This window comes from Carcharhinus amblyrhynchos, unplaced genomic scaffold (assembly GCF_965287045.1).
Source record: "Carcharhinus amblyrhynchos unplaced genomic scaffold, sCarAmb.v2.hapA chromosome_336, whole genome shotgun sequence".
Lineage (NCBI taxonomy): Eukaryota > Metazoa > Chordata > Chondrichthyes > Carcharhiniformes > Carcharhinidae > Carcharhinus > Carcharhinus amblyrhynchos.
Genome location: NW_027650076.1, coordinates 115427 through 129450, shown reverse-complemented (window position 1 = coordinate 129450; position 14024 = coordinate 115427). Strand labels below are relative to the sequence as shown.

Below are 14024 nucleotides of genomic sequence, written 5' to 3'. Positions count from 1 at the left end.
TGTGCAGTGAAGCTGTAGCGGAACCTCTTCATTCTGGACCAGAATCCTCGGAGGATTCACCCTGGAGTTGGCAGGAGGGAGGCATTGCCAGTAACAGCAGCCAAAACCCCCCCACCCAACCCTGGCATCATCGCCGGTGGAATAATGATGAGGATAGTTAGCGACATTCCAAACCAAAGAGTTAAGATGGGCTCGTCCTTTCCAAACTCTTGTAATGATGAGATGGTCCATTCCTTTACAGTCACCCCCCCCCCCCCGAATTGGATTTAAGAAGTGCTCTGATGCTCCAAGGGAAGCTCAACCCAGCAAGGTTAGCACCGAGCCACGTGAGGAGAGATGAGGGAGAGGTGGCCAGAATCTTGGTCAAAGAGGGAGATTTTACAGAGTGCTGAGGAGAAAGAGGTCGAGGTGGGGTTTAGGGAGGGAATCCCGGAACTTAGGGACTATACTCTTCACATCATTGTTGAACAGTAATTTTGATCAAGGTGTAATGTAAGCATTCTACCTCCTACATTCACTTCTTTGAGGTGGAAAGAAGCTTATTTATGAATCATAAGTAAGGCTTACATTAACACTGCGATGAAGTTACTGTGAAAATCCCAAAGTTGACACACTCCAGCACTTGTTAGGTACACTGAGGGAGAATTTAGCACGGCCAATGCACCTAGACAGCACATTGTTCGGCAATAGATTTTTGGGGTGGGATAGAGAGAGAACTTAACCCCCAGATGGCCTACTCCTGCTCCTATTTCTTATGTTCTTATGTTATGTTCTTTTCTTCGTGCTTTGCCACGTTTCTTTTGGCCCCCGTCTAACCCTTGTTGCCCCAAGATGCTTTGCCCTTATCTTGTGGCTTGTTGTCTTCTCGTCTCCTGAGCCTCTTTCTCTTTCTTATATATTATTGCAATCCTTTCTCTGTGCTCTTTATTTTAGAGTTAGGGTTAGGGCGGTACGGTGGTTAGCACTGCTGCCTCACAGCGCCAGGGGCCTGGGTTCGATTCCCAGCTTGGGTCACTGTCGGTGTGGAGTTTGCACATTCTCCCCGTGTCTGCATGGGCTTCCTCGGGGTGCTCCGGTTTCCTCCCACAGTCCGAAAGACGTGCTGGTTGGGTGCACTGGCCACGCTAAGTTCTCCATTCGTGTACCCGAACAGGCGCCGGAGTGTGGTAACTTGGGGATTTTCATAGTGACTTCATTGCAGTGTCAATGTAAGCTCACTTGTGACTGATAAATAAACTTTAAAACTTTATCAAGATCAGCAAGAGGAGATGACAGCCAATGAAGGCTCTCTACGCCATTGGCCGCTACCAAAATACCTGAGGGGGCAGGGAAAATGGCCTAGAATTGGATCTTTGCCAGTTGTAACATTACCCAGGGGTTACACTCAGATTTTTCTGTCTGTGCTAACTATCCAGATAAATAAGTCAGAACCTCTAACTCAGAGTTGGAGACTGTTTTTGGTGGGTTCTGGGGAACAGGGAAATTGAGCATCAGGAGTTTAAAATTCCCACGGACTTTCCCAATCCCGAGACTGTACGGTCTCGGCCGGTGACCTCCGAATCAGGAAGCAGAAACTGGTGACCGAATTCGGAAACCACATCAATTGTGGCTTCAGCCGCTGGTGGCCGTAATCTGCACGCTTTGTTTTTCTGGAAGCATCTGTTTCCCAGGACAGCGCGCGCTGGTAACCGTGGAAACAAGGCTCTGGTCAGCAAGAGCAGGCCTCTGGTTTGACCTCTCCCTAGGGTCAGCCACTAACTGAATTTACAGACTGCAGCAAAAACTGTCACCAAAACACTGGCACAGGCAAACTCAGGATCCCAGCCACAATTCTGCTGTGTGCGTTTGGGACTGTGTACATTCCGGTGTGTGTGTGTGTGTTCAGGCGTGTGCGTGCATTCTGGCGTGCGTGTGTTTGGGGGGGGATGCATGTTCAGACGTGTGCACATGCAGGCGTGCACGCGTTTGGACAAGCATTCATTTGGTTTAGCGTATGTTCAGGTGAACGTGCATTTGGGTCAGAGTGCATTTGGGTGTTTGTGTGTGTTTGGGTGAGCGTGCGTTCGGGTCAGCGTGCGTTCGGGTCAGCGTGCGTTCGGGTCAGCGTGCGTTCGGGTCAGCGTGCGTTCGGGTCAGCGTGCGTTCGGGTCAGCGTGCGTTCGGGTCAGCGTGCGTTCGGGTCAGAGTTTGTTTGGGTGTGTGCGCGTTTTAGTGAGCGTGCGTTTGGGTGTGTGCGCATTTGGGTTTGTGCATGTTTTAGTGAGCGTGCATTTGGGTGTGCGCACATTCACACACACACGCTTTCACTGTGCGTGCTCAAGTATGCTTGGCGAAGTGTTCATGTGTGTGTGTGTGCGCGCGCACGTGCTACAGTTGTGCGTACAAACTGCGTTATTAAGATGTTGTTAAGCTGCTACGGTCTCTGTTCCTGAGCGTGTTACAGCTTCCCCTGTAAATTCTGCCGCTTCATTCACTCCAATAACCCCCGGTTGCAAGATTGCCTCAGGAAGTATCAAAGCAGGCTAATCAGCGAGAGGGTATTATCCTCTCCGAGAGAGCAGGATTTGTATCAACGTCCACAACAGCACCCACGACAGCTGACAACCTCGTAAAGGGGTAGGGCTTTGCAGGGCAAGAGTGTCAGTGTAAACAAAATATCTAGACGATGTGAAGTAAACACGCTCTGTACGCTGTCGCTATTTGGTTTACAAGCACGAGGCATGGCATCTTTCCATTGTGCCGTTCCAACACTGGTGTCACGTGACAGGGAAAATGACCCACGGGAAATGAGTTTGGTATAGGATTCTTGGCTGGGATTCTCTCAGACACGCTCTCTTCACCTTCAATGGGAAAGGTCGCTCCTTCACCAAGGCACCTGTTCTGTTTTCAATCACGTTTCGCTTACCGAAACTAAACGTTCCATTTTTCCAAATCATTTTCTGTCTGCCCTCCGATATCTGAGAGCCTGCTCCCAGACTGACAGGATGAGCAGGTGACATTCTCTTGCACTCTGTCACTGCGCTATAGCTAGCTGTGAGGACGGGTGGTCAGTGATTCCCCCCTCTCTCTCCCTCTCTCTCAGCCCCATAAATGGAAAAGCACACGCATCCCCATGTATCAGCTCCCCAAACGGGACATACATCAAAACCACATCACAACAGCTGGAGGAGGAGGAATCTTCATTGCAACAACTATACAACCTGTCCTGGTCCCTCTGCATCGACACTATTGTTACGAAAGCCCACCCAATGCCTCTCCTTTCTCAGAAGACTAAGGAAATTTGGCACGTCCGCTACGACTCTCGCTAACCTTCACAGATGCACCATAGAAAGCATTCTTTCTGGTTGTATCACAGCCTAGTATAGCTCCTACTGTGCCTAAGACTGCAAGAAACTACAAAGGGCTGTGAATGTAGCCCAGTCCATCACGTAAACAAGCCTCCCAACCATTGACACCGTCTATACTTCCTACTGCCTCTGGAAAACAGCCAGCATAATTGAGACTCACACGCACTCTGGACATTCCCTTTTCCACCTTCCTCTGTCAGGAAAAAGATACAAATCTGGGGACATGTACCGACCGACTCAAAAACAGCTTCTTCCCTGCTGCCATCAGTTTTGCGTTAAGTTGATCTTTCTCTACACCCTAGCTGTGACTGTAACACTACATTCTGCACTCTCTCCTTTCCTTCTCTATGAATGGTATGCTTTGTCTGTACAACACGTAAAAAACAATATCTTTCACTGTATACAGGTGACAATAATAAATCAAAACACATCAATGACAGAACTCAACTCCGCGACTGAAAAGATCCCAGGCGGAATCTTCCCGTCCCACCCGCCACGGGAATTGTAGAGGACGGGACACGGATCATGCCGAGGTCCGCTGACCTCAGGTGGGATTTTCCCGTCTTGGGGCAAGCGCAGCTGGAGATTCCCGCCCCTCAAGTGAAGCCACTCGTAATTTGACGGAGCGGAAAAGATCAACATCAGGCAGGCGGGAAAGGAAAGCTGGGAATTATTTCTGAGCTGAGATATCCCGGAACGGCACTGGGCAAAATCATGGGATAGAATCAGCCCAGGAGGAGGCCATTCGTCCCATCCACGTCTACACTGGCTCTTTCAGTCAGTCGCACTCTCGAGTTTTTCCTCATTCCCCTGCCATTCTGTTCTCCTTATTGTATTTATCCAATTCCCTGTTTAAGGTTACCACCGAATCTTCAAAAGGCAACACATTTCAAATCCTAAACCACATCCATTAAAACAAAGGTAAACCATGGTATAGCCGGCACCATCACTTCAGGGACAACCTCTCTTCAACTCTTTAATTCAGTCTTCCATGTGAAATAAGTCCACATTTGCTGCTTCTTTCTACTCACCTTTGAACTGAGTGCCTCTCCAGGCACTCTCCATTCCAGCAGGCGGTTAAGAGTCAAATACATTGGGGGGCACGGTGGCACAGTGGTTAGCACTGCTGCCTCACAGTCCCAGAGACCCGGGTTCGATTCCCGGCTTGGGTCACTGTCTGTGCAGAGTATGCACGTTCTCCCCGTGTCTGCATGGGTTTCTTCTGGGTGCTCCGGTTTCCTCCCACAGTCCAAATGACGAGCTGGTTAGGTGCATCGGCCATGCTAAGTTCTCTCTCAGTGTACCCGAACAGGTGCCGGAGTGTGGCGACTAGGGGATTTTCACAGTAACTTCATTGCAGTGTTAATGTACGTCTACTTGTGATTCCAATAAATAAACATTAACTGTTGGTCTGGAGTCACATGTAGGCTGGACTGGGTAATGGTCAAAATTACTGAGACTAGCCTTTCCATTCTGGCAGTACAGTGTTAGCACTGCTGCCTCACAGCGCCAGGGACCCGGGTTCGATTCCTGCCTTAGGTCACTGCCTGAGGAGTTAGTACATTCTCCCTGTGTCTCCTTGGGTTTCCTCTGGGCGCTCCAGTTTCCTCCCAAAGTCCGAAAGATGTGCTGGTTAGGTGCGCTGGCCATGCTAAATTCTCCCTCAGTGTACACAAACAGGCTTTGGAGTACAGAAGAAATAGGAGCAGGAGTAGGCCATCTAGCCCTTCGAGCCTGCCCCACCATTCAATAAGATCATGGCTGATCTGAAGTGGATCAGTTCCATTTTCCCGCCTGCTCCCCATAACCCTTAATTCCCTTGTCTATCAGAAATCTGTCTACCCGTGACTTAAACATATTCAACGAGGTAGCCTCCACCACTTCAACGGGCAGAGAATTCCAGAGATTCACCACCCCCCCTTATTTTGAGGCTGTGCCCTCTAGGTTACATAGAACATAGAACATAGAACACTACAGCACAAACAGGCCCTTCGGCCCACAAGTTGCACCGATCACATCATCACCTACCAACCTACAGACCTATCTATAACCCTCAATCTCATTAAACCCCATATACTCATCCAGAAGTCTTTTAAAAGACCCCAGCGAGTTCGCCTCCACCACCACTGACGGCAGCCGATTCCATTCACTCACCACCCTCTGAGTGAAAAACTTACCCCTAACATCACTTCTGAACCTCCCTCCCTGCACCTTAAATCTGTGTCCTCTCGTAGTGACCATTTCAACCCGGGGAAATAGCCTCTGAGAGTCCACCCTATCTATTCCTCTCAACATTTTGTAAACTTCTATCAGGTCGCCTCTCAACCTTCGTCTCTCCAGGGAAAAGAGTCCCAGCTCCCTCAACCTAACTTCATAAGGCATGCCTCCCAGTCCAGGCAACATCCTTGTAAATCTCCTCTGTACCCTTTCAATAGCTTCTACATCTTTCCTATAGTGAGGCGACCAGAACTGCGCACAATACTCTAAATGAGGCCTGACAAGGGTCTTATAAAGCTCCAGCATTACCTCCCGACTCCTAAACTCAATCCCTCGATTAATGAAGGCCAGTACACCATACGCCTTCTTGACCACCTCCTCCACCTGCGAGGCCGATTTAAGAGTCCTGTGGACCCGGACCCCAAGATCCTTCTGCTCTTCAACACTACTCAGACTTCTGCCCTTGATAGTGCACTCGTTCATCCCGTTGGTTCTGCCAAAATGGACGACTACACATTTATCCGCGTTGAAGTCCATCTGCCACCTCTCCGCCCAGTCCTGCATCCTATCTATGTCCTGCTGCAACCTTTGCCATCCTTCCAGATCATCCACAACACCACCGACCTTCGTGTCATCAGCGAACTTACTTACCCATCCTTCCACTTCCTCATCTAGGTCATTTATGAAAATGACAAACAACAAGGGTCCCAGAACAGATCCCTGGGGCACTCCGCTGGTGACTGAGGTTGATTGGCCATGCTAATTTGTCCCTTGATGGGGGGGGATTAGCTGGGTAAACATGTGGGGTTATGGGAATAGGGCCTGGGCGGGGATTGTGGTTGGTGTGCACTCGATGGGCCGAAAGGCCGCTTTCGGCACTGCAGGGATTCCAGGAATTCCAGATTTTATAGATAAATTGAAATTGAAATTCCACCGGTGGAAGTGGTGGTATTTGAACCCGTGCCCCCCCGCCCCCCCCCCACCCCCACACCCCCCCCCCCCCCACACCCCCCCCCCCCCCCCCACCCCCCAAGCATCAGCTTGGGCCTCTGGATCATGGTGACATTCCCACAACACCGTGGTCCCCCCCAGCACTCACCTGTGCATGTTGCCGTTGGTGGTGAAGGCCTGGTGACAGATTGTGCACTTGTACGGTCGCTCCCCAGAATGGACCAACATGTGGCGATCCAGAGAGCTGGCAGAACTCAGGGACTTGCCACAGATGCTGCAGGAATGGGTGCTGCCTCCACTATCTGTGTTGTGCTGCAAACAAACAAAACGCCAAAGAGTTCCAGTTAGAACTCTGGATGACAAGAGCAAAGGTCATGACCTCAAGTTGACATTCGTTCGGCTTGGTGCACCCCGTCCCCGTCGGATTTTCCACCTCATCCCTCCCAAGGCAAAAAAGAACACCAACACGGAATTCCCGGCCTCCCAAGACAGGGGGCACCGACTGGATCCCCGTTCCTTTCCATGGTACGGAACAGGAAGTTTTTGAAATGAAATCGATAACTAGAACAGGAGCTCGCGTTGGCATCAAGGTAAAAGCAAAACACTGCAGGTATTGGAAGACCGAAATAATATTAAAGGGTTCCACTGGAAAAATTTCCATAGATCCTGACATCATCCATGGAGACAGAAACAGACTCAACCTCTTGGGATTGGATATGACTCTGTGCAGATCTGGTCACCCTGTTATAGAAAGGATATTATTAAGCTAGAAAAGGGTACAGAAGAGATTTACTAGGATGCTACCGGGACTTGATGGTTCGAGCTATAAGGAGAGGCAGGATAGATAAGGACTGTTTTCCCCCTGGAGTGTAGGAGGCTTATGGGGTGATCTATAGAATAATGAGGGGCATAGATAAGGTATGATAGTCAACATCTGACTCAATAAATGGGGATCTACTCCCAAGTCAGGATGGTGAGTGACTTGGAGGGGAACTCCCAGGTGATGGGTGTTCCCATGTGCCTGCTGCCCTTCTAGGTGGTGGTGGTCATGGGTTTAGAAGGTGCTGCTTTGGTGAGTGGGTCTATTGCACAACTCTAAGATGTGCGGGTTAGGTGGATTGGCCCCTTAGTGTCAGGGGGATTAGCAGGCTAAATATGTGGGATTACAGGGATGGGCTCTGGGTGGGATTGCTGTCGGTGCAGGCTCGATGGGCTGAATGGCCACCTTCTACACTGTAGGGATTTTTGATTGTAATGTACCAGGTTGCACACACTGACGAGTTTATGTAGAGGGTTTCAGAATTTATAATGGAAAGTGTGGGTTAATTTTAATCTCACCATGTGGACAGAGCACCAGCCTGGCTGATCCCTCCTCCTCTCCCAGTTATAGTGACAGCTCAGATTTCATTTCTGTTCAAAACAACGGTGCTGAAAATGGAATCCTTTCTGTAATGGAAGTTCATCGAGAGCGGCGACTAACCACCACACTGGGAGGCTACGTGGCACAGGCCAGAGAGTTGTTAGTATGTGTGCAGTGCTGGTGATCCAGTGGTTGGCACTTGTAACTTAAGTACAACATGGTGAGACTTGGCACATTAATCCAGCAGCTGCTCTCCTGGTGAGGGGCAGAGTGTTGACCCTGATGGCAGCCTGGGTACTGACCCTGGTGGCAGGCTCCTAGTAGAGTATTGTGTACTGTAAGTTCCTGTCCTGACATAGGGATCAGCCAGCATCCTCCGCACTGCCTGCAAACCCAAAGCTGCTGCATCTTCCCAGCCCTACAAAGTTTGGAGAGTGCAGCTTCTAAGGAATTGTGTAACTGTGCCTTTTCTTTTCATGCCTTTGTTACATGGCCTTACTAAATTGAGAGAGACTTGACTTATGGTGGAGGCTCGCGATGCAGGCTATAACATTTTCACCACATCAAAGCCACGCAGCTAACGATAAAATAGTGCTGGGGTTTGAAGTGTCTCAGCTGCAGAGGGTGATGCAAGCAGCCTCAACATACCTGTCGAATGTGCATGGTTAGCTGGTGCTGTGTCCCACAGTTCTTCTCGCACAGAGGGCAAATGAAGAAAGACTTGTCTTCTTTGGCTTCCTGTAGTGGGCAGAAGATTGATACGTACACATGTGAGCAGAAGCACGTGTGAAAACCAGAGTCAGACAGCGTCTAAGGAGAGCTCAGCACTGCTTCACAAAGAGGAGTGAGTCACGGTCACATGCAGCATCATCAACTTTGCCTGCGTGTGTTCCTCATTAGAAGTGGAAGGTTCTTTGAAAGATGCTTCCCCGCTACCCCCTGTGTGGAGAGTAACTCACTAAAAGCCAGCAGTTTCCACGCTGTTCGCAGTCAGCGCCCCTGCCAATCCACTCATGGGACAGTCAGCCTGGTAACCCAGGAGAACTTGCTCCAATTCATAGAATCCAGTGCAGGAGGCGGCCATTCGGCCCATCTAGCCTGTACTGACAACAACCCCCGCCCAGGCCCCTTTCCCCGTAACCCCACACGTTCACCCCGCTAATCCCTCTAACTTAACGCACCCCAGGACATTAAAGGGCAATTTGGCACGGCCTCACTCGCACGTCTGTGGACTGTGCGGGAGGAAACCGGAGCACCCGGAGGAAACCCACACGGACACGGGGAGAATGTGTAGACTCTCCACAGACAGTGACCCAAGCCGGGAATCGATTCCCGGCTTGGGTCACTGTCTGTGCGGAGTCTGCACATTCTCCCCGTGACTGCGTGGGTCCCTGGAGCTGAGAGGCAGCAGTGCCAACCACTGTGCCACCTGTGTGCCATCCAGTTGTCTGACCTATCTGTAAAACACCTACCAAGGTACAGCATGGTGGCTCTGACTCACTGTTCCTTTTTTAAAAAATATCTTAATAGTAACGAAGGATGAAGAAAGTTCTTTTAAAAAAAAGACATGTAATGGGAAAACCGCCAGTGGAATGCAGTGATGAATAAGGGTTGTTTGACCATAAGGCCATAACCATAAGACCATAAAATACTGGAGCAGAATTAGGCCATTCGGCCCATTGACCAGGGTGGGAAACAGCTACCGTGACATCAAGGGGCCTCGAATTGATTCAATCAAACAGTAGCCTTGCCCACAAAAATAAGAGGGTGGGATTTACCATGCAAATCATTGTGGGGGGGAGGTGTGTCATTGCCAATGGGGTTTCCACTGAATGAACCCCACACCACCATGAATCCCGCAGCGGGGGTGCACCCTCGGGTGATCAGAAGATCTCACCGGTCTGAACACTTGTCCCCAAAGGGGATGGGCGATAGAATCACATCGCGCAGCTCTGAGGCCATTCGGCCCACCCTATTGGTGCCAGCTCCTTGCAATTAGCTACCCAACTATCCCCACTCAACTGTCCCCTCACAACAGCTCTGCAAGCCCTTCCTTCCTTTCCCCCCCACTTCCTTTTCTAAATTGCCATGGAACCTGTTTCCACTGCCACCCTGTCAGGCAAATCATACAATGGGATAGCACAGGAGAAGGCCACTTGGCCCATCAGAACCATGCCGGACCTTTAAATGGGCAACGCAGTGGCATTTCAGGTAAAGTTTGAACACACTTATGCTTGTGTAAATGATTGTGTAAATGTGCACACATATGTATATGTGTATACCTATATATCTCTGAACGATAAGTGTTCACCCTTATTTGTAAGCAAATCTCAAAAACTAATGGACCCATTTCAACAAAACTTGGTACACAGATCAGGGAAAACTGATTAGTTTTTGGAGAAGATGCAGACTCAGAGCCTGGATTTCTTTTTTAAAAAAGGACCTGTTAGCACCTCAAGACAGGGCAAATTGACTACATAACATTGTTTTATTTGGATTGTTGTTGATTATTTTAAAATGTTATAGTTTGCCTCAGCTGTTGCAGTGGAATTTGTCAAAATGTGAGCAGAGTTTTCAGAGCAGGTTGTTGCATGTATATTGATCTGAAGCTTCCTCAGTGAGATGGAAGTTCTTAATTAAAACAAAATGGTTTCCTTCTTGAGCTTTGCAGCTACAGTGCGTCAACCAGGCAGGGAGAAACCCCAAAGAGGTGCAGTATCCTTATATTAAAGATACAGAGGTGGCTACCCCATTGCTTAAATTAGAGTTACTGCAATGTGGCAGAGTTATGTGTTCCGCTGGGGGCCCTCTTCGCTTTTGTATGTTTTTTTCTCAAATTTATTCATATTTTTTCCACATCTGCGATGGAAGGATGCTCAGACCATTGGCTAATCTGTCTGGCCACACAGAGAGTGAAGGGTGTGACACAGTTCACATGTGAATTATTGCAATGCCTCTCGCACTCAAATAACCTCACAGCACTCAATGCCCAGGGTCACATTTCCATCCATACAATCCCTGCAATGCAGGAGGAGGCCATTCAGCCCATCGAATCTGTACTGACTCTCCAAATGAGCATCTTACCGAAGCCCATGCCTTCGCCCCTATTCCCATAACCCAGTGCACTCACCATAGCTAATCCATCTAACCTACACATCTTTAGACACTGAGGGGCAATTTACCACGGCCAATCCACCTAACCTGGACTGAGAGGGGAAACTGGAGCGCCCAGAGGAAACCCAGGCAGACGTGAGGAGAATGTGCAAACTCCACATAGACTGTCGCCCGAGACCGGAACCGAACCTGGGTCCCCGGCACTGTGAGGCAGCAGTGCTAACCACAGAGCCACCACTGCTGATGACCACTTGGACAGGGTCATTTGGAGTGGGGCCATGGGGGAGATGGCGGGGGGAACAACATGAGAAGTGGATTCTTAACTCTGAAAGAAGTCAATGCCTCAGGGGAGGGAGGCTGGGAGAAAAAGAAAAAGAGTGGGGGGAATATTGGCAAAGGAAAGAAAGATGACAGGAACCATTTTGTGGGTAAGATTAGGGTTTGGGAGTGGCTCGAATGCCATTCCAAAAACCACTCAGCCACGGAGTATGAGATCATCAGTATTCTTCACTGCACTGCCCTGCGTAATATTTCCATGCTTATTCAGAGAACACACTTTGGACTGGGACATAATAGCTCAGGGTCAGAGCGCACAGAATAATACAAACCAAGGGGCATAGCTATGGTGGTTAGCACCTAGAGGTGGTTAGCACTGCTGCCTCGCAGCACCGGGGACCCGGGTTCGATTCCCGGCTTTGGGTCACTGTCTGTGCGGAGTCCGCACATTCTCCCCGTGTCCGCGTGGGTTTCCTCCGGGTGCTCCGGTTTCCTCCCGCCGTCCAAAAGACGTGCTGGTTGGGTGCTAAACTCTCCCTCAGTGTACCCGAACAGGCCCTGGAGGGTGGCAGCTTGGGGATTTTCACAGCAGTTTCATTATAGTGTTAACGTAAGCCTACTTTGTGACACTAACAAATAAACTTCTAGTCATCCATCTCAGCCAGTCTGCACACCTCAACAAGCGCTCGCTTGCACGGGCAAGGCGACTCCGTGCTGACGGGTGAAAATTCTTTTAAAAAAAAAAACAACTCTTGTCGAAGACCTACACTCCCAGAGAACTGAAGCTGAAACCCCTCCCTGTGTTTTGCTACTAGAAGGAATAGGCAGAAGTGGAAGGCTGAGAGGTTGGGAATCTGCCAACGAGCTGCTGGGTCAGCCAAGGTCTGTGCTGCAGTGTGTGTACCCGGGGGGTGCGTCAGAATCTCTGCCACAGTTTTAAAAATACCTTGTTGACCTAGTCCACCAGAAACGATGGGTGTAGTTGCCACTGAAGGGTCACAGCGTGGGGCACCTCTCAGTCTCTAGCCCACTGCTACACCTAATGAGCTGGTGTCAATCTCTTAAAGAAAAAAAAAACAATCGAACCCATAAACTCAGTGAAGAAACGTGCACCTGAAGGGTTAGGGATGCCTGCGCTTTGGGACATTTCAACTTTACAGTCCGACTTTTCTCTCCAGCTACCCCCCCCACCCCACCCCACTTCTGTTTAACCTTGGACAGGAGATCAGAGCTACACGGGTTACACTACCTGGCCCCGTGAATGTTGACTCTGCAGTTTATCATTAACTCGGAGTAAAGCTGCCTCCCATACCAGCACATGGCACACAGCACAGGGGGCAGGTCAGTCAAACAAGTGGAAGGACGGTACACTGTGCCGCGGGGATAAAGTGCAAATGTTTACCAGCCGTCACAGCTGCTACTGTTTCGCTCGCCAGCGCAAGGGGAGGATTTAACAGAAGCGCCACACTTGTTATCAGAACAAGAACAAGGGCGCAAAACCTAGAGGGGAAAAAAGAAACCCCCCCCCCAGTTCTAGGCTTCAAGCACATTGACCGAGGGTGCAAAAGGTCCCCTCCATTCTCATCACGTGGCCAATCACATTTATGGCCCGGTGTTAACTACTTTCGATAGCAGAGTCTGGACTTGATATTACTTTACAGCCCTCTGCCCAGTGAGTCTCAAATCCAGCTGGATCAAAGCGCAGGCACGCCATCGGAATGCTGCTTCGCTTCCTCCTGCGCACTTACTAAAAGGCAATGGCTGCCTTTTCTGTGCATTAGCCGTGGCTCAGGAAGGCCTGCGTTCCAGCCCCACATCCAGGACCGCAGCGCAGTAACCAGGGCCGCCACGCCATCGAAACGCAGAACCCCCACAGCGCGCAAGGAGGCCGTTCGGCCCACTGGGCCCGCACTCGCCACCATCCCACCCAGGCCCTACCCCCCGTCACCGCACACATTTACCCCACTAATCCCTCGAACCTACACGTCCCGGGACACCAAGGGACAATTTATGGCACGGCCAGTCAACCTACCCCGCATATCTTTGGAGCAGTGCGGACTGAGGGAGTGCTGCACTGCCAGTGGTGCCATTTTTCAGGGGAAGCATTAACCACAGGCCCTGCCCCTCACAGAATCACAGAACTGTACAGTGCAGCAGGCGGCCATTTGGCCCATCAAGTCTGCATCGACCACAATCCCACACAGGCGCTATCCCCTGTATATTTACCCTGCTAATCCCCCTGACACTAGGGGCAACTTAGCATGGCCAATCAACCTAAACCGCACATCTTTGGAGTGTGGGAGGGAACGGAGGAAGCCCACACCGACATGGGGAGAAACCCCCACACGGGCAGTGACTCGAGGCCGGAATTGAACCTGGGTCCCTGGCGCTGTGAGGCAGCAGTGCTAACCACCCCGCCACCCCAAAAATGGCACCCAACACGGATCTCTCTCATTAACTAACGACAGACTTATCCCTGGTGTCCTGTCCACTATTTAGACCTCAATTGACATCATGTAATGAGATGATCTGGTCCCCAGCATGTTGCAGTTTTGTGGGAGCTTGCTGTGCACTAATTGGCTGCTGCGTTTCCTCTGTTCGTTACAACACTGACTACACTTCACGCAGTATCTCAATGGCTGTAAAGTTTGTTGGGGCACCCTGTGGGTTATGAAAGGCGCTATATAAATGCATTTTTTCCATTCTTTAACATACCCAGCGCAATCAAACCAGGTTCCACACTCCCCACCCCCCCCCGT

The 14024-nt window shown here is 50.2% G+C and overlaps 1 protein-coding gene across 1 annotated transcript in view; it reads right to left on the bottom strand.

The window, feature by feature from the left end:
* The window catches only part of LOC145339193 (ras-responsive element-binding protein 1-like), a 64943-nt gene that overhangs the window by 44007 nt on the left and 6912 nt on the right, over positions 1–14024 (bottom strand). Inside the window, exons 4-5 of the mRNA XM_080183578.1 lie at positions 8524–8613; positions 6664–6827 (exon numbers count right to left, since the gene is read on the bottom strand). Of these exons, the coding sequence (XP_080039704.1) occupies positions 6664–6827; positions 8524–8613 (254 nt within the window). The remainder of the gene's footprint in view (positions 1–6663; positions 6828–8523; positions 8614–14024) is intronic.